Source organism: Varanus komodoensis, unplaced genomic scaffold (genome assembly GCF_004798865.1).
Source record: "Varanus komodoensis strain SLA01 unplaced genomic scaffold, ASM479886v1 scaffold1, whole genome shotgun sequence".
NCBI classification, from domain to species: domain Eukaryota; kingdom Metazoa; phylum Chordata; class Lepidosauria; order Squamata; family Varanidae; genus Varanus; species Varanus komodoensis.
In genome coordinates, this window is record NW_025335268.1 from 74745535 (window position 1) to 74769073 (window position 23539).

General features: G+C 63.7%; 1 protein-coding gene across 2 annotated transcripts in view; it reads left to right on the forward strand.

The window, feature by feature from the left end:
- Positions 1-546: 546 nt before the first annotated feature.
- The window catches only part of FLNC (filamin C), a 64620-nt gene continuing 41627 nt past the window's right edge, over positions 547-23539 (forward strand). Inside the window, exons 1-3 of one of the 2 annotated variants that reach the window (XM_044429467.1) lie at positions 547-907; positions 19263-19511; positions 23408-23505. In XM_044429467.1, the coding sequence (XP_044285402.1) occupies positions 616-907; positions 19263-19511; positions 23408-23505 (639 nt within the window). In that variant the 5' untranslated portion in view covers positions 547-615. The remainder of the gene's footprint in view (positions 908-19262; positions 19512-23407; positions 23506-23539) is intronic. The other variant, XM_044429459.1, reaches the window with a different exon arrangement.

A 23539-nucleotide genomic window follows, 5' to 3' on the forward strand; every position in this document is an offset into this window, starting at 1 on the left:
AAACTTGCTCATCCCATACTTGTCTATGCTCACGGCACGGGCATTCCTGGGAGTCCTTCCTCCTGACGTGGAGCGGCGGCGGCGGCGGGCGCGGGGGGTGGGGAAGCCTTTTAAAAACCCCTCCTTGCCCCGGACCGTCCACTTCTGCACGACACGGGAGCCCTGGGAAGACGCCCTCGGCCCGCCGCCGTCCCCGCCGCGCTCCTCGGCTGTCCGCGCCGCGCCGCGCCGCGCCTCGGAACCCCGCGTGCCGCCGGAGGGGCCAAGCCGCAGCCAGGGCGGCGCGCAGGACCCCGCGGGGAACAAAGGCGCCCGAGCGAGCCCTCTCCCGGGGAGACCCCCGGCCCTCCGCGCGCCCCCGCGGCCCCCGCGCCCCGAGAAGCCCCTCGCCCCCGCGGCGCCGGAGACCCGCTGCGCGCCCGGCTCGGCGCGTCCCCTCCGTCCCGCGCCGCCCGCCTCTCGCCGAGGGGCTCCCGCGCCCGCCTCCCGGGCCGCTCGCCTAGCCCGCCCCAGGCCCCCCCCCGCCCCCGGCGGCGCCCGCTCGCCGTCGCGAACAGCAACAGCTACTACGAGCAGGCGCCCCAGGCGTACTACCAGGGCGAGGAGCAGGAGGAGATGCCGGCCACCGAGAAGGACCTGGCCGAGGACGCGCCCTGGAAGAAGATCCAGCAGAACACCTTCACGCGCTGGTGCAACGAGCACCTCAAGTGCGTGAGCAAGCGCCTCGGCGACCTGCAGAAGGACCTGAGCGACGGGCTCAAGCTCATCGCGCTGCTCGAGGTGCTCAGCCAGAAGAAGATGTACCGCAAGTACCACGCGCGCCCCAACTTCAGGCAGATGAAGCTGGAGAACGTCTCGGTGGCGCTCGAGTTCCTCGACCGCGAGCACATCAAGCTCGTCTCCATCGGTGAGCTCGGCGGGGGGGCGCGGCGGGTTTGCATGCAGGAGCTTTCGCGGGGCTGCGGGGCTCCGTCTCCCGGACGGATCGTCGCCAGCTTCCCGGCCGCACAGAACTTGTGCCTTGGCGGAGCGGGCGGGGGGGGGGCGGGGCGGGGCCTCTTCTCGCTGCGGCCGCGAGCGCGGCCCCGGGACCGTTTCCCTCCAAAGCGGGGCGAGGCCACGTGTGCTGCGCCGAAGGACGCGCGCCAGCTTCCCGAGTCGCACCGGACGCTTCGCTGCGGTGGCTCGAAAGTGCGTCGAGGTTGTGCGGACGGGGCACCTGCGGCTTGGTTGCCGCCCCGCGCATGGGCACAGCTCGAGCCTGAGGCATATTTGTCTGGACCCGATTCAGCCGTGTTGCGGCGTTCCTGGGCTCTGGGGAGCGCCTGTTGACCCCTGTGGGATTAAGTGTATCGGACCCCCTCTGGGACGCCCGGAAGAGGGGAAGCCACACTGGCCTTGCTCTTTGCTGGACTGACTGGGAGATGCAGGGGGTTCGTCTGGGGAATCAGCACATGCTCTTGAGCAAAAACAGGGTGCTTGCTCCACAGAGGAGACACTGCCCTTGCTGCTGTTCACTGAGGTAGCGTTTCTATGCACAACAGCCTTGTGAGGTGGGCCATTGGTATTCTGATAGGACGGGGACCGAGAGCCTGTGAAGAGGAGTTGGTCAGGACGTCAGTGGTCAGCTCAAAATCAGTCTGTCAAGCTGCCCCACTGTCCCTTCACCCCATCCTGTCTCCACTGTGGGGGCACCGGGACTGCCCCCCCCCCCGCAGGACTGTTGTGATGGTGTGTGAGAGATGGTGTGTAAATCCTTGTTTTATTTCTCCCGGCCCCCTTGAATGTGGGCAGGAGAGTTGGCGTCCAGGTGCTGGCGGAATGAGGAGATCGGAGTGAGGCAGGAGTGCCTGTGCTGGCCCCGTGCTTTGGGTGGTGGGCATTTAGCTCAGGGGAGCAAAGTGGAAAGGGGGCTCTGGTGGCGCATTATCAAGAGGGAATGTGGCGTGGAGGCGGTTTTCTTTTTAGAAGAAGTGGGATCTTGCAGGGGACGCTGCGCAGACAGCTTCCACCTTGGAAGGCTCAGGGCCGGCTGATTTCGCTCTTGGCGAGCCATTCTGCCTCTAGCCCGCTTTCTGCGAGATGGTGTGTTGGACGGCGGCCCTTGTGATCCGTAAACGCATGTAAGTTCCTTGATGCGGTTCAACCTTCTCTCCGGCCTAGCTCTGCGACTGGATGCGGAGAGTTTAAGGGGCTGGAGTGGGGCGATTCCCTGCCTGCAGTTGCCTCACGGATGGGGCGGGGCGGGGGGTGGCGAGGAGGCCGGCATCTCCGCCATTTTGGTGGCCCAGGCCGTCAGTCACCTGCTGCGTTGGGCATCTCTCCTTGCGGCCGGACGGGCCGAGGCGTCCTTGGGGGCGTCCACAGAATGCTCTTTATGTCCGTGCTTTGGCGACGCTGCACTCGGCCTCCCCGAGCTCGTGATTCGGCGGTGCTTTCCGGGGTACAAAACTGACCCAAGGGCAGGTCCCTGCCCCAAGAGCTTCCAGTGTGAAGTGAGGCTATGGGAGGAGCAGCAGCGAAGGGGCAAAGAGAGGGGAGAATGTGTAGGAAAACACGGCAAGAAGGAAGGAAAGGAGAGGCATTAGCAGTGCCAAAACCAGCCACGTTCGGCAGCCTGAATAAATAACACCAAGCATAACAATTTGTGCACGCATTCTCCACTGTTTATTTGGCTTGGCATTTGCCCCATTACGGGGTGGGCTCTGGGGACGAGGAGTTGTGCAAAACACTGAAGCCCCACCCCTCGGCCCCCCTCGGCTTCCTTCTCCCTCCGGCACAGCTTCCGTGTGGCCTCCAGAACTGCCTAGTTGCTTAAACGCCCCTCTCCTGCAGCCATGCAACCATGAGGACTGGTAATTTGAAAACAAACAACACACACAGTCATCGTGGAAGCGAGCGTTCCCAGGACACTGAATTCAGCAGCCTCTGCACGATGATCTCAGCTGCAGGGTGCAGAGCCGCACACTTCCTTGTGTGCTGATGTGTTAGGAACCATGACCTGCCACGGCTTCCTGGCACATGCGCACACGGGTATATTTAACGGGACACACAAGCTGCATGTGCAGAGTGTCTGCTTTTCTCCGCATGGAAGCCCTGGAAATGGGGTGACGGAGGGTGCCTGCGTGCTCGTGCAGAGAGCGGCGACCTTTCTGCCCCTTTCCGTCAGTGTCACCCGCACCAGCGTCTGCCAGGGCGGCTCCCTTCCCCTGGAAGGAAATGTCTGCCGCAGGAGAAATGGGGGGGACTTCAACCAGGCTGGGTGGTGGCGGTGGGGGGCAACGGTTGAAGCTGCCTGTAGGGTGACAAGGTATCTCACTGTCCTTGGCTGGCGGAGGGGGCGTGTGGCCATGGGGGGGGTGCCCTCTGGCAGCACCTCGAGTCCCCACCCTGCTGAGCACGGCGATTTCCCCTGCCGTTTCACCGATTCAGACGTGGTCCGTCACGCCTGAGGACAGCTGTCAGGACGGTCAGCTGGCCGGGGGTTTTGCCCCCTCTCCATTGTGCAAGCTCACGCGGCCTCCTTTCAGATTGCTGGTGGCCACCTAGCCCTGCCAACGGTGCTTCATGGGGGGGGGGCGGCGGCTTGGGAACCACCGTCTCCCTCCACCACCCCCAGGCTGGGATCCAGGGTGCCTTAGGAGCAATGCAAGTGGACTCAAGGCCTTTTCACGCCCGGATCACTGGTCGCAGGCGGCTGCCACAGAAAGCTCAGCAACGGCTGTAGCTCCGACCCTCCCTTTGCCTTGGACAGGCCCTGCTTGGTGAAGGAAAAGGGGCCGGTGTCGCCCAGGTTGCCGGCTGCCGGCTAAACCGTTACTTCCAGGGCCATAAATCTGCAACTCCCAGAGGTTTTCCCAAACCGCCCTGCTTCTTCCAAGGGGAAGTGACCTTGCTCCACAGCGGCATGACAGGCGCACTTGCAAGACGGCGAAAGTGTCACGGGAAGGCTTCTGCTTTCCACGTATTTCGACTGGGTTGGCTGCTTTGAGGAACCTTAAGCCCCTTCAGGGCAAGATGACAAAGCCACTTTTCGCCCAAGTCTGCATTTGCTTGCCTTTCGCTTCTCAGGAACTCACAGAGCAAAAACATTATCAGGACTTCCCACAGTTCTAGTGAGGATGAGGATAAATAGTAGCTTTCGGAACCTAGATCCTGATGCTGGGGATGCAAAGTTTTCCCCTTCCCTTCTTCCCTTCCCTTCCCAGCTTTGCAATTTAAATCCCTCCTCTGGCTGCTTTTTATCCCATGGCTGAAAATGGATGGGTACCCATGTGATGGACGTATGTTTCCTCTCTGGGACGCATGGCTTTTTTCCAGCGGGGGGATGACTTTAAGACTGCGCTCCGGTCCAGCTCTGACGCCTCACATGGCACGTGGGAAAACCAGGGAAGGTCTCCTCGCAATCCCGCCACCAACTCTGAGTGGGAGGCAGCTTGGAAAGGCGAGTCTGAGGGTTCCCCTTTGCGTGCTGGGCTGCCGGACACTCGCAGGGCCTCACCGGCGCCAACTTCACAATGACCCTGCAAGGTGGGCCAGAATGATTGCCGCTGATTGACCTGGAGGGAGGGCAGAGGCTGCAATCGCTGCAGCTGCCTTGTGGCGGTCTTGGGGGTCCACGGTAGGAAGAGGCGTCCTGGCTCGCAGCTCGCTTCCTTAGCACAGTCGCATGTTGCGTGAGCTCTCCCGAAAAAGGTTTCTGCAGGAAAATGCGGGGCTTTTGGAGCAGGGTCGTAGTGCACGGCAGTGGGGGCCCTGCCCTGTGTGTTCAGGGTTTGGGCAGTGGGGGCCCCCGGCTCTGGGGAGGACTCGGAAAACCTCCTTCCTGAGGCTCTGGAGGGGGAGCCGTTGCTGCCAGGCTGTGCTGGCAATATTGGGCGGGATGGAGCAGAGTCTGCTCCGACGGAAGGCAGCGTCGGATGTTCCCAAGCCCTCAGTACCTGCTGGAGGACGGGAAGGCTGGCCTGCGGACCTGGGGGATCTGGGTTCAAGTCCGCACTTGGGCCAAGAAGCTCATTGGGCGACTTTGGGCCACTCTCGGCCTCGCAGGGTTGTCGTTGTAAGCACAAGCGGAGTGGAGGGGAGCTCACTAAAGCAGCTCGGGGTTCTTGCAAGAGGAGAAACAGCCAGCTGTAGATGAGGGTGATGCATCGGCCTGGTTGCAGTCAGGGTGGCCGGGTGGCCACTCTTCCAAGGCCTGCCCTGTCCAGTCCCAGTTTAGGGTGGGCAGTCACTGAGCCACGGCTTGGGGTGACACGCCGTGGCGAACGCCCCGCAGTTCGCGCTCCCGTGGCGGACCGTGGCTTCCCTCCCTCCGTGGGCCGTTTGTGCCGATGAGCCGCGGCTCGTTAGCGCAGAGGCGTCCGGAGGGCGGGCAGGCCGTGCGCAGCGCAGGCTCGGTGCAGGCAGCATTTTCAACGGGCCTTTGCGGGTGCCGCTCCCGCGTAGCCCTTCCTTTTCGTGCCGTGTGTGCTCTTTTCGGGGCAATTCATCAGTGGCTGCCCCACTGAAGAGCCATCCGTGGAAGCAGCGGCCCTCGTGTGGGCCAGCGGGGGCTCGCCAGGACCGAACCGGCCCCTTGGCCCCTTCATCTGGGCAGCTCCTGCCCTTCGCAGCCGCCGCCGTCTTCCGTGGGAGGAGCGCAGAGTCCTCCTGAGCACGCTCCCCCCGCCCCGCCGTCCCCCCTCGGAGGCAGCGAGTGCATGTGGGGGTCTCCCCCAGCCGGAGCGAGGGGGCGCAGGGCGTCCCGCGTGCTGCCTTGCGTGTGCATGGAGCTGCAGGGATCAGGGACGCGTCCCCTGAGCACGGGCGCTGAGCTGCTCGGCGGCTGGGGGTGCGGAGGCCTTAGTAGCCCTCCTGTTTCCTCTGGTGCGGAGCCCAGGATGGCCGCACAGCTCTGGCCATCCTCACCGCAACAGCCCTGTGGGGTAGGCCAGGCTGGGAGTGGGGGGCTGGGCCCAAGACACCCAGTGAGCCTCATGGCAGTGTGGGGACCCCAGGTCTCCCAGGCCCCCAGTCCAGCAGTCACACCAGAACACCCTGCGGGCTCTGAATATAATTAATAATAATATAATCACAGGAATTGTACCCTCCCTTCTGAAAGTTTCTTCACCCTCTGAGCATCTGTGCGCCTGAGGGGATGCTTGGACTGGGAGTCCTGCCCTGAGTGGGGGGTTTGACCCGGTGGCCCTTGGGCCCCTTCCATCTCCACCCCTCTGTGATTCTGGGATAGTTTCTGGGATACAATCAGAGAGTAGAGCTGGACGGGGCCAAGGAGGCCATGGGGCCCACCCCCTGCTGTTGCAGGACACCAAGTCACACCGCCCCACTCAGAGGGCCGCCCAGCTCCTTTCTGAAGATCCCCGGAGCCCCCACCTCGCCAGGCGGCTGGTCCCACTGCCATATTGCTCCGACAGTCCAATAGCCTCTAACCACCCGAAATCCGGGGATTTGCAGGCAGGCCTGGAGGTGGTTGGCAACCTGTGATCTCTGTTTTAGCCGTTCACCTAAATTAGATTTCCCAGCCTGGAGTCCTCCACAGGCAAATCCCTGGCTGGGAATGATGGGAGCTGTAGTCCAAGGAAAGCACCATGGGGCAGCCTGGGCTGTTGCACAAGACCGTTGCTGTGGGTTAAGGAAGTGCTGGACTCGGAGGAACACCCCGTGTTTCCCCGTGCCTTTGCCAGAGAGCAGCCGCAGCGCACCGGGGGCCGGGGTGGGGGAGCGGCCGGGGGGCTGGGCGGACGCAGGGGGTCCGGTCTAGTCCGCTCTCAGCCATGAAGCTCAGGCAGTAACATTGGGTCTACCACTGACTTTCCAGCTAACCTACCTTGCAGGGTTGTTCTGAGGACAGAATGAAGAGGCTATGTGGCAATGGGGACGGCATAGAAAAACTTTAAATAAATAAAAAAAATAAAGAGGGTAGGCTGCCTCCTGGGCTGAGGGGCTAGAGGACACCCTGTCCCCTGAAGCCCCCCCCCCCCAATCTGCCTGTGTACATGCACGAGGGCATCAGCCCCCTCCCCAGGAAGCATCCGGCGCTGCAGCGCAAGCCTGGGGTGTGCTCGGGAGCACAAGTGTCTCTCGAGAGGGTTTGCGGATTTGGGGCCCAATGGGGAGCGCTGCTCTGCTCTGCTCTGCTCTGCTCTGCCCTGCCCGGCTGGGGCCATGGGCCCTGCTCCTGGCCCTGTGGAAGGGTGCTGTGTCCCCCCCCCCACACACACACAGGCCAAGAGGCAGGCTTCTGCCTCCAGAAGCCCCTCGAGCGCAGGCAGTCCCAGAGCCGGCCGAGGCGAGGGAGGCCCGAGCCACTGGCCTCGAGGGTCCCTTTCCGACTCCGGCGGGGGCAGTTCCCCCGCCCCTCAGAGGCCTCTCGGTTACAGGCAGTGGCGGGAGCGGAACCCGGGACCCTGCGAAGGCCAGAGACGCGCTGCGCCAGTGAGCGAAGACTCGGTCCCGGCTGATGCTGCATCCCAGAGAGCGGCTGCCCCCGTCGAAGCAGGGTGGCTCCATCCTGGGCCACAGGGCACCCGCCCGTGGCTCGTCTGCCACACACCCAGGGCATGCCCAAGGAACTCGCAGCTCCCGCAGCCCCAGTCGGCCTGAGACATGCTTAGAGCTGGGTTTCGCTCGGGAAGCGGGGAGCTGGTCTGGAGGCAGGGCTGTATTGACAGTGCTCCTGTGCAGGAGCAGAGGGAGGCCGCCCACCCCTGACAGGCCTGCGGGAGAAGCCACGGGCATCCCACGCTGGGAGGCCACGATGCAGGAAATGGCTTCTGGAAGAGCGGCCCCAAAGCGTGGTTTGGGGCCGTTCTGCTCCTAAGAGAGTGAGAGGCCCCCTCTGGCCTGTTTGCGGGGGGGGGGGGGGTCCTAGGCATGGGATTTAGAAGTGTAAGGGCTGCTTCCAGTGCATTTCCCTCCCCCTGCCCCACACCACCCCCTTCCTTCCTTCCTTCCTTCCTTCCTGTTTCCTTTTGCACCCAGAGGCCGGGTCGGAGTGTGGAGTGTGGCTCCCCTAAAACACCTGTTTGTACCTGCACAGGGAATCCTGCCTCCCCCCACCCACCCCACTCATCCAGGTGGAGCTGGCAGTCTTTCTGAATGCAGCCAAGCTCGCTCCAGGCCGCCGCAGTCCCCCTGTGGGCTATTGGTAGCCGAGGGGTCCTCGGCTCGGGGGTCTTGGGCTCCGAGGGCCACCGCCGCTCTCTCACGGTGTGCCGGCCACAGGCAGCCTGGTATGGGCATTTCCCAGAAAGCCAGATCCACATGGAGGAGAACGCGCCTCCAGCCGGGCCCTGGAATCCGAGGAATCTCCCAGCAGCCGCGTCTCGCTGCTGTCAGCTGTCCTCCCCGCGCCCGCCGTCTCAAGGGAGGGCGGTGTGGGCAGGTGCGGGTGCTGGGGGGCCGGGGGGCGGCCCTGCAGCAACACTCCCGCCCGGCTGAACGCGGCATCCGCGCAAGGGCGCCCTCCTGGCGCGCTGTGGCACTTGGTGGTGCCCAGCTCAGGGCGGGCTGAATCAGATCTGCCCAAGGCCGTGCCCCGAGTCAGTCCGCAGGTGAAGGAGCTGCACCCAGCGGTGCTTCGGGGAAGGTGTGGAAAACCGGGACTTCTCCCGCCCATCCGATTCGTTTCTCAGCCCCTGTTCTCGCTCGTCCTCCTTTTAGCTTGAAAACTGCGGGCTGAAGATGGTTCTCGACTGTGTGAACTGAATGCTTGCACACTCTTTGATCTGAAGCAAAGAAGGCAAAAGCAGTGGGGGGGGGGATCTGAAGACATCAGCGCACGCTTGTGGGGCTGGATGGAGTCCGAAAGGGGGCAGCATTGCTGGTGAGGAGCGTGAGGTCACCCACCGAGCTCAGCTGCACAGCCTTGGCGCCTGGTTTGCCCCTGCACAGCCTGGTTTGCCCCTGCAGGGTCAAAAGTGGGGGCCCATTTTTACTGGCACATCGAATGCAGTTGGGGGTGCTGTGAAGACAGCTGGACACCCCCCCCCCCGGGAGCAATGGCAAACCAGGCTCCTGCTTTAAAGCGTCGCCCCCTCCCTTGCTTGGGGAGGTTAATATGGGGAAAGTTTACTTCTGAGGCCTTAACTTTCTCAGGTTTGACCTTAAAAACTAATTTTAGAATTGCAGTGTGTGTGTGGTGGGGGTGGGGGTGCAATTGTGTGACAGAACACACAATTGCCCACTGAAAAGTCGAAAAGCTGCCCGGTCACAGAACACCTTCGAAGATTAGCGGGCTTCTGGTGCGAGCTCTCCTTTTTTCATGGGGAAACGGGGAATTGCGTGCGGTTTTTCTGCAGCATCGTCCTTTCGGGGGGGGGGGCGGGGGGGGCTTGCCTGTTACAAGACACAGGGCAAAAAGGACAGAGTGTGATCCGCCAGGATGCCTCCCGAGCCAGAGGCAGGGCGCCCCCAAAACCGGCTGCTGGGGAGCATGTGCCCGAGGGGGCTGCGTCCAGCGCGCATCTCCTTGCGCAGCATGTGCGATGGGAGAGGCTTGGGTGCGATCCAGCAGGGCTCTGCTCGTGCGCTGAGCCCCTGGGGGGCACAGGTGCTGTTGTGCTCCCCTTGGATTGTGCAGCGGGAGGTTTAGGGTGGCCCAGTGCCTCAGACCAGCCTTCCCTGCTTCTCCCTGCACAGCCTTTGGACGCTACGGTCCCTTCGTCCCCACTAACCTCTCCCTGTCCAGTGCAGGCTGGAAATGCCCAGGGGAGAGATGGCGTCTTTCTGTACAGCACCTGGCACACAGCTGGGCAACCGAGGCTGAGCTGCCACTGCACGCACCCTAACTCTGCCTGTCAGCCACTGTGGTCGCGCGCGGCGGATCCAGGTTCTAATCCCCGCTCGGCCGCATGCTCACCCGGAGTCTCTGGGCCGGCCGCAGGCTCTCAGCCTAGGCCACCCCGCAGGGCTGTTGTGGGGAGAAGACGGAGGGAAGGACACGCTTGCAAGCTGCCCTGGGTGCCCTGGAGGGGGGAGAAAGGCCGGCAGAACCGCAGCAGTAATGCAGCGAGACTCATTCCAAGGGGGAGGCCGTTGCAGCGCGAACGGGTGCTTGTGCCTGGCTGGCGGGTTTGCTTTCAGGGCTTCTGGCGTGGTCAGGAAAGGGCTGGTGGAGGGGACACGTTTCAGGGCAGGCCGGGGGGCTGTGTCCCCAGACACACCCACCGGCACCCGGCGGGTGGCTTGAGCACACTGCATGCAGAGCGAGGGTCTCGCGTGCCGGGCCCACTGCCCGGCCCTCCTGCAGAGCGAGGGTCTCGCGTGAGGGGCGATGGTGCCGGGCCCGTCGCGCTGGGTGCCTGATGCCACAGCGGGAGCCCATGGCCTGTCGGAGCATGGCTTGGGCTCCAGGCCTCAGGCCTCAGGCCCAGGCGGAGCGGAGCAGGAAGCTTCCCTGAAGCGGAAGGGCTTCGGCGCACAGGGTGCCGGGAGGAGCCGCGTGTGTGAGCATGCCGGCCAACAACTGGCCTGGCTTGGCTTGGCTGATCTCATGTGTGGCCAGTGGCCAGAAGCTGTGGAGGCAGGGACTGGGGAGCTCGACGGATGGAGCCGCACAAAGCTCGTTCAGCCGGGGTTTCCGGCTGCCTTTGTGGAGGGTCCTGGGAGCGTGGCTGCGGCAGGAAGTGATCGCTGGACGGCCCTGCGAGAAGGAGGCACAGGAGCCCAAGTATCACAGGCCGTGCAGCAGAGCAGGACTTCTGCGAGGGGCTGCAGTCCCCGGAAGATGCTTGTGCGTGCGTGGGAAAGGGGAGTCTCCGCAAAGTGGATGCGGAAGGAGATGGGGGCTGCCTCCAAGCGCACAGCAAGCCTGGCCTCCGTCCCCATAGCTGTTGCTTAGCGTTGGTGCTTTTTTCATTTCAAAGCCCTTCTTTATTTAAAAAGTGAGGCCGATCTGGCAATGGGAGGCACTGTATCTCTTTCCCTGCTCTGGCACCCTCCAGCCTGGGGAAGGCTCTAGTAGACAACAACACCCACCATCCCCAGCCCGCTGGGCTTCTCCTCTCCCGTCTTTCCTCTTTAAACAGGACTTGGACTGGGCCGCCTTCAGACGGGGGATTGCCCTCCGTAAAGCAGGCCCCATGGCCACCCAGGTCGGAAGGCCTCTGGGGATCCCACCGTTCGGGGCTGCGGCTGCCTCCCAACCTGCCCGGAGGGGGCTGTGCCACAGCAGGGCAAGGCCCATCCAAGGAGTGCTCTCTGGGGCCTGGGCCGCCCTGCCCTTGAGCCGGGCCGCTGCCGGCAGCTGCGAGGGGGCCTGCAGTGGGCGGGGGTCTGGCATTCCCGGAGCGATCCGGCTGCCTTTGGCCCGGCCTGGCCCAGCGAGGGCGGCCCCTGTTCCCCGGCAGCTGCTGGGAGCGGCCGCCAGCATTTCCCAGCTGCTCCTTTGCCTCCGCCTCCGGAGCTGCAGTGGCGCGTGCCTCCGGAGCGGGCCCGGCCGGACCGTGGTGTGGCCCTGCGGGCATCGCGGCTGCCCATGGCAGTTGCCCCGGCCTGGCCGGCAAAGCACCTTGTCTTCCAACCCAGAGGAGCTGCAGGGGCGCTTGGGCGATGGTTGGGGGCGGGGCCTGGTGGCACCTAAGGCGGCCGAGGATGGGCTCTGATTGGCCACAGCCACAGAGAGATGCCCACAAAACGAATGGGGAAAGCTCCCAAGCACAGCCCACCTGTTCACCTGGCACTAGAGTGGGCAGGTGTCCTACTTCATGCTAGACACTCCTCTGTTTGGAGGACTGTCCTTTCCAGTTGCGGTTTGAGGATTTAAAAAGCCTTAAGAACTGTTGACCTGAAGCTCCTTCCTGGGCAGCGGACCAAAAGGCAGCCTCGCTGGTCGCCAAACAGTCTTCCGGACAAGGGAGAGACTTGGGGCATTCCTATTTGAGTGAGAATAGCTATTTCTAAACCTAGGCCTCAGGTCTGTATAACATCTGCATATGCCTAGAGAGACTTTGCCTGTGTTGGATTTACCTTTCACCTCTTAGTCCGGTGATGCAATTCCCCTTCTGGGGCCGTTCGTAAAGGGCCGCCCCACCCCGAACTTGCTCCAGCCCCCTATGCACCCCCCTCCTGTCCTTGGAGCCCACCGCGCTGAGCTCTCCTCCCATAACTTTTGTTCTGGCTGGGGATGGTGGGAGAGGCAGTCCCGCACCCTGGAGGGCATGGGGTTGGGGAAGGTGGCGTGCCGCTTAGCTGCCTGGCGGGGGAAGCGGCCATGAATCTTCCAGCAGAGCCCTGGGCTGGCCTGGCCTGCCCTTCCCTTCCCTTCCCTTGCCTCCGGGCTTGGGGTTTCGAACCCCTCAGCTGGGGGGCGAGGCGGCTTTGCGGGGATGGGGTGCAGGGGAAGGAGGGGGTGCCCTGCCAGGAGGCGGCAGCGAGGGCCTGCAGCTTTTCTCGGGACACAGGCTGGCTTGCAAGCTGCTCCGCCCGCTGCCCACGACCCAGTCCCCAGTGGCCGTGGGGCGAGGCCTGCCAAACCGGTCACAGTCAGGTCATGAATTCAGCTGTTAGCAATGCAGCGGAGCGCTCTGGGGAGGCAGGCGGGGGGGGGGATCCAGCTGCACACAGATGTGCGGTGCCCCACGATGCTCCCTGCGCGTCGTCCAGGCGCTCCTGCTTGTGCTCAGCCTTGGTATGTCTGTGCGGGGGGGCCCCCTGCCCCCCACCCGACCTGCCGGCCATCCCTGGGCCCACGCAGCCACGGCGCCGCTCGGCTCCAGAGCGCACACGCCCGATGCGCGCCGGGCCGGGCGCCCCAAGGCGGCAGTGTGGCCCCGGGGCGCGGCAGGGCAGCTGCGCGACAGCCGCACGGAACAGCTGCCCCGCGGCCGCGCGCGCAAACGGGCGCGGCGAGTGCGCGTCGCGGCCGCCCCCTGGCCCGTGCGCCCCTCCGTCCGCCGGCATCTGCCTCCCGCGCACGGGGCCGGGCCGGCTCCCCAGCGCGAGGGGTGGGCGGGGGGCTGCGGGGGACGAAGGGCAGCGAACTGGCGCTCGGTCAACCCTCGCAGCCCCCCTCCCCGTGGCCAGACCGTGCCCCCCGCCCGAGCTGGGACCCCCTCCCGGGGTTCGGGCGCGGCTCCAGCCGAGCGCGGGCAGGAGCAGACGTTCCCACGAGACCCCCGTGCGCAGGGCAGCACCACGTCCTCCCGTATCCACGTGCGTGGAAGCGCGGAGGCGGGCGGGGGGGCGGAGAGCAGCTGTTTCCTCCCCCCCCAGCCCCCTCCCGGGCGGGCTGCTCAGGCCCGTCCCCCTCTGGGCTGGGGCTGCGGCTTGCAGCTGTCTGGGGCGGGCGGCGAGCCGAGCGCTGCTGTGGGGCAGGAGGGCCAGGGAGCGGGCCGAAGGACGCTGCCCGGCCGGCGCAGAGCAGCAGCAGCGGGCCGCTGCTCCGGGGGAGCCCCGCTTCCGCGCGCACCGGCGTCAAGGCCGCGAGCCCCCCGGGGGGCGCAAGAGGCGGAGGGGTCGCAGCTGGAGGAACCGGGCCGACAGATGATCGGCCAGGAATAGGTTCCAAACGGGAATCGGGCCTGGAGCAGGCGATGAGCTCAGCGCTCGCGGGGCTGGAGCGGCCGGGGGGGTGCCAGCGTCTCGGCTGCGCGAGGCCCCCCCGACACGCGGGGGCGATGGGCGTTGTAGTCCCACGCCTCTGGGGGCCGCTGGGCCGCAAGGCTGGCGCGGCGGGGAGGGGCCTGCGACCCACGGGGCCGGGCTGCGGACGGGGGAGGCTCGGGCTCCCCGGCCCGCATTCCCGCCTCTGTAGGTCACCGCGGGGCCGCTGCCCAGCGCTGACCTCCTTGGCAGCCTCCGGCCGCGCTGCTGAGGTGGCAGCGGCTGCGCAGGCTGCGCCGGGGAGCCGGAGAGGGGCGGCCGGGCAGCTGCTGCCTCCCACGCGGCGCTCCCCCCAGCCCCCCGCCGCCCCCGGCGAGCCCCCGGGGGCCGCAGCGCTGCAGCGAGAAGGCGGCCGCTTCTCCGCAGCATCGCCTGCTGCAGACATCTGCGGCCCATTTCCTCCCTGGGCGCGATCCAATGCCGTTTCCGCGTCCAGCGCGTCGAGCGCCTCATCGCCTCCCTCTCCCCTCGCACAGGGGCGTGTGAGCTCAGCTCCCTTTCCTCGAGGAAGCCGAGACGGACGCCCCGCGCTACGCTGGCGTTCCCGGGGCCGGTCCGTGCCTTGCGGGCGCAGCCCGACCGGGGCCTCCTGCGCGCCCACCTGCGAGGCCCGCCTGGGAGGCGAGAGAGAGGGAGAACCGGTCAAACCCCTCCGGGGAGGGGGTGCCACCATTCTTAGGGTGCTGGCCATCTCCCTCACCCAGGTTTCTAGAGGGGCTTCTCCCAAGCCTGGTGCCCCCAGGTGTGTCGGACTATGGCTCCCATCATCCCTAGCCAGCAGATTGGGGATGATGGAAGGTTTGGTCCAAAACACCTGGGAGGACCCAGGCTTCAGAGGAGGCTGTTCTAGGGGCTGGTCTCGGGGTGATGCCAAGAGGGGCGCTGTCCCACTCGGCCACACCGTGCATGCGCGGAAAGACATGCGCAGTGCGGCAAAAGGAGGGCGGCATAGTGGTTAGCGTGTTGGGTCATTTTGCTTGGGTAAAGCATTTCTTGGCTGCCCATCACGGCAGGAGCCGCTCAAGCTGCGGACGACAAAAGCCTCCCTTTGACACGGCGAGAAAGAGTGCTTGACTCGGGACGGGGAGGCCCAGTCCTGCGCCAGCTGTTTCCTCTCTCCTGAGCCTACCTCACAGGGATGCTGTGAGGCGAACAATGGGAGAGAACCAGGGCAGAGGAGAATCACTGCATGTCGACGACACGGCATCCGTTCCACTGCGCGCGGAGCCACACCTCAGGGCTGTGGCTGTGGCCAGAGGCTCCTACAGAAGGTGCAGCCAGAGCCATTCCGGGTAGGAGAAACGGCCTCGCGGCTCAATTCCGTTCCGCGGAACCTGCGAGGCCAGTGCCCCGCTCCAACCCGGCGGCCCCCGTGCATCAGAGCCCCACCTGGGAGAGACGTGGCTGGAGGGGGAGCCGTGCTGTGGGGGGGGGGGGCTCTGCAGCCCATCATCCTTGCGCCCCCTTTGCTCCCGAAATCGGACTCCCCAGCAGTGCAGCACAGCTCTCTGCCTGGAGCGGGAGTGGGTGTTTCCTGGTGGGGAGCCTTCCCGAGGTGACATTTGGGGCACCCTCAGGACTGGGCTTTGGGGCAGAGTCCGGCTGGGCGCGCAGGAGGGCGGCCAGTGCAGTGGGGCCGGTCGGCCTTGCGAATTTGCACCGCCATCTCGGGAACTGTTGTAACACCATGAAAGACGCGTCACAGGAATCTTTGCGCGAGGCAGGGCTTTGGGAGGGGTCCAGCCCGGCCCCACAGCTGTGAACAGCGGGCTATGGCAGACGAAGCGAGTGCGGCACAGCCGGGGGCGAGGGGGGGCGGGGTGAGGGGCCTTTTCTCGGTTGAGAAGTACAGAATCGTCGGACCGTAGAGCTGGACGGCCAGCCAAGCCCCTGCTGGTGCAGGACACCAAGTCACCCCACCCCACCCCACTCAGGCGGCTGCCCAGTTCTGCCTTGGGGGTCTCCAGGGCGCTGGTGGGCGAGGAGAGATGCAGAGCTAAAACTGGGTGATGTTAGAACCAGAGTAGGCAGGACCTGATGTCAGGCCCGGGTCTGCATTTGCCCTCAGGCGGCAGGTGCCCCACCTGTGGAATAGAGAAAGATTGCAAGGGAATTCTGAGCAGCCTTCCGGGGACAGCTCAGGTGTGCCAAGGTGTGCCGTGGAGGCCGCTGCGTCCCTGCTTCTCTCGGTGACGTATGTGGGCAGCCAGGAGCCTTCTCTTCGCACATCTGTCTGCATTTCGGATGGGGCAGAGCTCCATCAGGTCTTAAGCTGGGGTTATAAGCTAGTCACTGTCTCTCTCCCAGGTCAGCCAAAATGCCATGGAGGAGAAAAGTAATCTTCATATTCCTCTATTTAGAGTATTTTTACCCTGTTTCTCAGCCAAAAAGATTCCAGTAAAGGAAGGTAATCTCTTGCCTTCAGGCTTATAATTTCAAGGGACATGGCACAAGAGGATAACGGATCGGGAGGGAAGAGGAACGCTAAATTCTTCAGCAGGGCAGGTGGAATGGCACTGCTTTCTCCTCTCGTCTCCCCCAGTTCAGGCTGGTGGGAATACCTGCCAGTCTCTCTCTTGGTCTGTCTACCTGCTGTACATGGATGTTGGACAGGGAGCTGTTTCTGTCCTCTCAGCCCTTGGGAGGACTTTGTGTTCTGCCTGTGCCTGAAAGCAAACAGGCTGCTCGGCACAGCGGGCCCAATCCACCGGAATGCTCTGCTGTAGAAGCCCCACAGGAGTGAATGGGCACCGTGCCGGGAATAGGTGCGCTCTTTAAGCCCCCTCCTGCTTCAGCCGGAGAAGCTTCTGGTGGATTGGCCCCGTGACGGACCTGCTCTTGGGATTGGAAGCTGAGGCTTTTAAGACTGCAGCTCCGTGAGGGGCCAAGTTGTCTGCAGTTTGTCAGGACTGGGAGGGCGGGAGGAGAGGGGTGTTCGGTTGCAGAGACATCTTGGCATGCTTTCGATGCCTCTGAAGTGCAGTGCACGAGGTACGAAGCTGATATAATATTTCTGTGCACTCCTGAGACTCCCCCACCCCTAGGTTTGATGGTGAGTCCAGGAAAGTCTCAGTGGTTTCTTCAGGGGGTCTGGGTGGTCTCAGCCAGATAAATTGGGCTCCTCTTCTCCAGATTGGCCCCCTGGGGGTATAAAGATCCCTCCTTTGTAATGTTTGCAGTTTAGGAGGCAGTCCTGCAGAGGTATATGATTCACATGGAAACCATTAACTCGGAAATACTGGGGCCAGTTCCCAGCACAGCTCCATCTGCAAGACAATACATTACTTTTTTAAAAGCAGCAATGCCAGGGAACCAGGGAGCAAAACCCTGCACCCTGTGGCACCCGTGGGGCGATCCCTGCACACGGGGCAGAACAGACGCCCTTCGACTCAGGGGGCTGGCAGGAGATGCTGCGAGTCGGGGGCCGCCTTCTGTCTGCGGGGGCGGGGGGCAGGGATGGCGCCGAATGGCATTCAGAGCCACTGCTCTTCCGTCTTCTTCCCTGGGGAGGGAACGGGCAGGATGCTGGCAAAGCCTGCGAAACCCCCGTTGCGTTCTGCCAGCCGGCAGTGGGGTGGCTGGTGCCGCAACGGCATTTAAATCTGGCGCGTGGACTCAGGTCGGGTGGCGGGAGCAAAGCGCCTGAACGCAGCCATTTGCCACTAGTGTCCCGCACGTCACCCATGAAAAGGGGGGCGCTGCACGGCCAGTGGAGAGCGCATGCCACGCCATACGAGCGCTTCCTTGGCGGACGGCTGGCCTGTGAATCGCAGCAGTGAATTCCCTGTTTTAATCACGTACTGCGTGAAGATGCCCTTTCGCCGCCACTCCGTGTGTTGGGTCACCTTGAATTGAACACGAGAGAAACTCCATGGCGCACAGTGGGGGCTACCAGGGTGGCTCTCGGGTGGGAGGCCGGGGCACCGTCCCTTTCCAGCCCAGTGGCCAAATTAGGTTTCGGAGAAGCCCCTGTGGGTTGGGGCAGTCCGGCGGCAGGAAGGGCTGAAAGCCAACGGGGAGGCCAAAACTGCCGAGAATACCAGCCTGGGGTAGCAATGACTGGGGAAAAGGGGTGTTCTCAGGGAAAGGGTTACGACCTGGGGATCCTCGGGGCCAGGGGGCCCCAGGCCGGGCCCCGGTTCCCACTCTTGGTGTGAAAGGGCCCGATGGGCAGCGCTGCAGCTGCTGCAGGCCCCTCCCGGCGTTGCTGGTGCGCAGCCAGCCGTGCGCTGGGGAGAAGCCCCTGCATGGCACACCGGCTGAGCGAGCAGCTTGGCACCGTCGCTCAGAGGCCTTTGTCGCACCAAGAAAGGATTGCGGGGGAGGAGGGAAGGCGGAACGCTTGTCCATGGCTTTGCGTTTGGCCTGAGCATGACCGTGCGGCTCAGGAAGTGTTTATGGAAAGACTGAGCTGGGAGCGAAAGCGTGGCCGCCACTTGCTTTGTTCCCGGGCCGGGCTTGAAAATGTATCATACATTCCTGGGGAAGCCGAGAAGCAGGAGAGGTCCGGCTCTGGGGGGGGGGGGGGAGCCGACAGGAGGTTTTCCCTGCAATCTCCTGTCCCACACGCCCCGGTCCAAAGGACCGTTTCGTTTAGTTTCCAAGTCGGCGTCATCGCCCAATGCGCATCCCAGGGGTGCTTTCCGCCTGTGCTTCCTAGGCTTGCTAGGAGTGTGAGAGGTGGAGGCATCCCAGAGGGCAGTCGCCCCGGCCCCAGCCTGAAGCCAGCCAGGGAAGGCTGCACGGCTGAACTGTGCAGCATTATTTTTTCCGCGAACACACGGCCTGGTGCGGAGGTTTTGGAGCTGAAAAGCTGGCCTGGGGCATTTTGGCGGCCACAGTTCCCACTCCCCTGTGGTCTCCGTGCCCGTGAGTTGCCTCTGTTGGAAAAGTGTGGCGCCTGGAGCAACACAGAGCTCTCTCCAGGGCGGGCGAGTCGTCCGTGGCTGTCGGAGGCTGCCAGTGGCTACTAGCCTTGCTGGCCACGGGCTGGCTTCTGCACCAGAGGTGGCCTGCCTGCCCGCCCCGGCTGCTGAGGAGGTGGGCAGGTGGGGGTCTTGCTCCCGTCCTGCCTGGGGGATCCTGCGGGCAGCTGGTTTGCCCTCGCGTGTGGGCACCGGATGGGGCTCCGCTCTGGGCTTCCACGACGGGCAAGCGATCCGTGGCCACCTGGGTGACCGGCTGCCGCCTCCCCGGGGAAGGATCCGGTGCGCGTGGCTGAGCTGCCCGGGGTGCATTGCCAGAGCGGGCCCCGAGCACCTCCAGTTCTGGGCCGGATTGCATTCTGGGGAACCCCTCTGGGGGAGCACTGTGGCGCTGGGCGGGGCCAGGGCAGGGGGCGGGGCCTCGTGCAAAGGGAGCCAGGTGCGGAAGCCGGCAGGGAGAGCCTCACCTGAGGCTCAGGTGTCTGGCAGAGCTCTTCCTGTGTGTGGGAGAGGAAGCCCCTTTGCCTTTGCGGACGGGGCGAAGCTGCCAGAACCCCGGGAGCGGCCCCCTGTGTGGCTGGCGAGGAGCGTGGCCCTCTGGAGAGCCCTCGGGGGCCGCGCTGGGGGGTCAGGAGGGCTGGCCGGGCAGTGGGGCCAGAGGGGCTGTGGCTCTGCCTGCTTGTCTTTGCCACGCCGTTGCTGATGCTGTGCCCCCCCCCCCCCCCCCCACAGACAGCAAGGCCATCGTGGACGGCAACCTGAAGCTGATCCTGGGCCTGATATGGACCCTCATCCTCCACTACTCCATCTCGATGCCCATGTGGGAGGACGAGGACGAGGAGGACGCCAAGAAGCAGACGCCCAAGCAGCGGCTGCTCGGCTGGATCCAGAACAAGGTGCCCCAGCTGCCCATCACCAACTTCAACCGCGACTGGCAGGACGGGAAGGCCCTGGGAGCCCTGGTGGACAACTGCGCGCCGGGTGAGCACCGCGCGGCGGCGGCTGGCAGGGGCGCAGGGCGGCGGGGGGGACGTGCATGGAACGACGCCGCTGGCTGGTGCGGGGGCGCCCAGCCTCGGACACCCCCGGCGTCAGGACACGCGTGGCCTTTGGGAATGGTCCAGTTCCCGTTTATTGTTCAAGGACAGGCTGGACGTGCACCTGGTGGGCTTGTTGTGAGTGGAGGCAGCTGGAGCCGGGGGTCAGACTAGATGGCCCCGGAGGCCCCTTCTGACTCGCTCTGTTTCTATTTCCAACATCAATATAAAAGTGTCCTCTAGAGCACTAGAATGTTCAAAATGTTACGCAAGCACAGTTTAGTCGTCGTCTTTACAGCAGCCCTGCAAGGTAGGCCAGCGATGCGGAGCGGCAGTCGCATGACTTGCCTCCGGGCACCTGGCAAGTTTGCGGCAAAGGCAAAAATCAGACCGAAGGAGTCCTGGTTTTCCGCTCGGGACCGACGGACCCCTAGCCCAGCTTCCATGCTGCATTAGCAAAATCATTTGCACTTGGTAAACGAGTGGATGGGAGGTGCTTCGCTGAGCCACGTAAACACGTCCTTCTCCACAGAGAAGGGGAAAGAACGGAACCCAGCCTGGTCCCAAATCATTCTGCTAAAAATAATTCAGAGGCACTTGCAAATCGGTTTGTGCAAATCAGGCCGTCCAGCGAGCCACAAGAGGCGGATCGATGTGCCGGGGGGCGGGGGGGGGTTGCTCCAATGCATCTGCATCCCCCCCCCCCCCAGCACAATTCACACTGCATTGCTCATCCGGGTCACGGCTCCGCAGAGCCACTGAATTCGTACCCAACATTCTCTCGGGGCACACTCCTCTGTGTGACTCGATGGAGGGAGAAGGCTTGCCGCTCTGTCTAACCATGCGTAGGATTGCACCTTAAATGGGATTCTAGTCCAGTCCTCTGAACACACCCACAGAAAGCTGCACTCCGAGCCTCTGCCCAGATGTTCAAGACTCCTGCATTAATAGTTCTGGGAGCTCCTTGCAGCGTTCCCACAAGCCTTTCCTCCGTCACGGCTTGCCGTACGATAATCCTGCAGAGTAGCTCACGGTTCTACGGCTACGCAACGCAAGCTCTGAGAAAGAGCTCCGGCACCGAAGACTTTCCTTAGTCAGTGACCAAAGGCAACATCTATTTCCCCATAAAAATTCAAAATAGCCGAGATCTAAAACTTTCCATGTATGAGAAAGCCTGAGAGCAGTTTTTACAAGTGGTCTTGAACTTCTGTGGATTACTTTGTAAAGCTTTGATAGGTTAAGGAGTAACTTGACAAAAGTCAGTGTCCTGATTTTCCTAATTGATTTAATCTGAAAGTACCCAGAACTGGGAACAGTTTTAGGTGTCTGGGATCTAGCTGGGACTTGAATCTGGTTCTCAGTCCAGGATCTTACTCCACACAGGGGCTTGCAAACTTATTTCTCTGCTTTTCAGTCTCTTTCTCGGCAGGTGCCCCTTTTCTTTGCTTATCTAACTCACTTAAGCCGTGATCCCATGCATGTTCAGGCAGAAGAGGGCTTGGCTGGATGCAGCTTGCTGGGAGTTGTCGGCCTTTATTCTGTCCAAACGTGCAAGGGCTGCCGCTTTCCAGTATTTTTCTCCTGCTCCACAACCCAAAAAGCCCCCCAGAGCGGCTCACATACAACCAAGGAAACGAGGCAGCCTCTGCTCCCAGCCCAACAGCCTCGAAAGTCATGGCACCCCAATCAAAATGGGGGGAAAATCCGAGCAGGCTTTCCGTGGGGCTGGTGGAGGGCCCCGTTTCCCTCTGGTCTCCCTCGGTAAAGTCTCCGAATTCTTTCTAAGCCCGCCGGGAAGCGACTTTTCCATGACTCCTCAGCCTAAACACTCCCTGGCCAGATTTATTGTTGTGGAGAATGTATCCTGGGTCTCGGGAGAGGAGGCCAAATTTGGACAGACGGAGATGGAGACCGAAGGGCTTGGCAGAGGGAGACCCTGGCTAACGTGGAGCGGCCGTGGGGGCCGCCCCTTTCCTTCCAGCATGTGCCTGGGCTTAGCAGTGGTCTTCCTCGTGCGGCATGTGGCCCACCCGCTCTTGAACCCTGGCCCTCCCCCTCCCCCTCCCTCACAACAGCATGGAATAGCACCGATAGGCAGGCCTGGCCCAGCATCCACGCCAGGTCCCACCTGCTGCTTTTTATGGGCCACGAATCTCCTGTCGAAGAAGCCACAACATCTGAACCGCAGTCCTTTGCCTGATTGCTTCGACGTCCATAGAGTTCAGCGTGCTTACTCCCAGGAAAGCAGCTAGAGGCTTGCAGCCAAGCACATGGGACCTGTGCAGGAATGAGTCGCGGTCCGGCTGTACTTAAGGGTGGGGGAATGGTACTCTGGTCATGTTCAGAGGCACCCTGGCTGTTCTATTGAAGGGATTCTAGGGCTCAGGCCTGAGAACTAGAACTGGCCAGTCCAGGCACAAACAAGCTCAGCTGGGAGGCCCCGCGGGCCCTGCCCCTTGCCCCACGTCTCCCGTAAAGGCCGCTGCCCCAGCGCTGGGCCCCTGCGCCCCACGCGCTTCAGAGCGCCCCTCCTCCGTGTCCTCGGCCGATCCAGAGCCTTCGGGACGCAGCGAGGCGCTGGGGCCGCCCATCGGCAGGCGGGCCAGGGCGGGCTGCGAGCTTGCCTTCGCTGGAGCCACGCTGGACCCTTATATGTCGAAAGCTTCCCTCCAGGCCCCCCCGCCCCCGCCGACTGGCTTCCCGGCACGCTCCTCCCTCGCTGCGGGGATTCCCTGAGCGTGCCCCCCCCCGCTCAGTCGAGGTGAGGGTCTCACCCGGCGAGGCAGCGGCGGGGAAGGCCAGGCGCACGGCCCGGCTCACGCCTGGAGGCACATCCAAGGGACCGCCCAACGTGACCGTACCTGGCGCTGGCGTGCGGGTCGCTCGCCGCGGCAGGAGGGCAGGGGGCAGTGCCCGTGCCTCTCCTCCTCTCGGGCCCCATGGGGCGTGTGGGGCCGATGGGAGACTCGCGGCCTCCTCTCCTCTGGGGCCGGGTCGCCGCTTGTTCGCACAGGCAGCTGCTTGGGCAGAGGACGGTCCTCTGCAGAGGAAGCCACGCTTCATTCCAGGACGGGCCACCGGGACAGGTCCTGCCACGCATCCGTCTCATGCTCCGTGGAAGTGTTGCTCCGTGGGCCGTTGGGCAGAGGCCTTTTAACGGGGAGACACGGCACGGAGCCGGATCTCGAGCGGAGCCCGTGCGTGGGCACGGAGCTTTCCCGTCTGCAGAAATGCAAGCACTTCGTGTCGGGTCATACTTCCAGTCCATCGATTGCATCATCAATTTAAAAAGCCACGTTATCCAAGAAGGTCCTGTGGAGCACCGCTAAAAAGGCGGACAGGGTCCCTCCCCGGGCAAGGAGTGCCCCTTGCAGGGCGCTGCCTTCCTCCAGAGCCCCCCCGCCACGTGTTTCCATCAGCAGTGCTTCCCAGGTCCACGGCATGAGCCAGAAGAGCGTGGCCGGTGATCGGAAAGCCTGCAGAGCCCTCGAGAGCGGGACTGTCGAAGGAAAGGTCACGGGGCTCCTGGATTCCACCTGGCCCAGCTTCCCCGTCTCCCCGTGGCCAAGCCCACGGAACCCTAAAGCGGAGCAGCTGCACCCTCCCTGCAGCCGGCGCCCTGGGCGCATTCGCATGTGGCCGGGGGCTCTTTCGGGCCATGTCCTTCTCGGTGCTGCTGCCACAGCGATCGGTCGGTTCCGCCTCTCGCTGGTCCTTGCCCGCTGGGGGAGCTCGGGGGCAGATCTCTCCCCTTTCGGGGGGACTGGGTAGCAAGGCGCCTCGTTCCCCTCCGACACGCTCATGTGACAGGCATGACGCGGCTGCCTTTCCTTCCCGCAGGCCTTTGCCCGGACTGGGAGACATGGGACCCCAACCAGCCGGTGGAGAACGCGCGGGAGGCCATGCAGCAGGCGGATGACTGGCTGGGCGTGCCTCAGGTGCGGCGGGGCGGCATCCGGGCTGGGGGGGGGG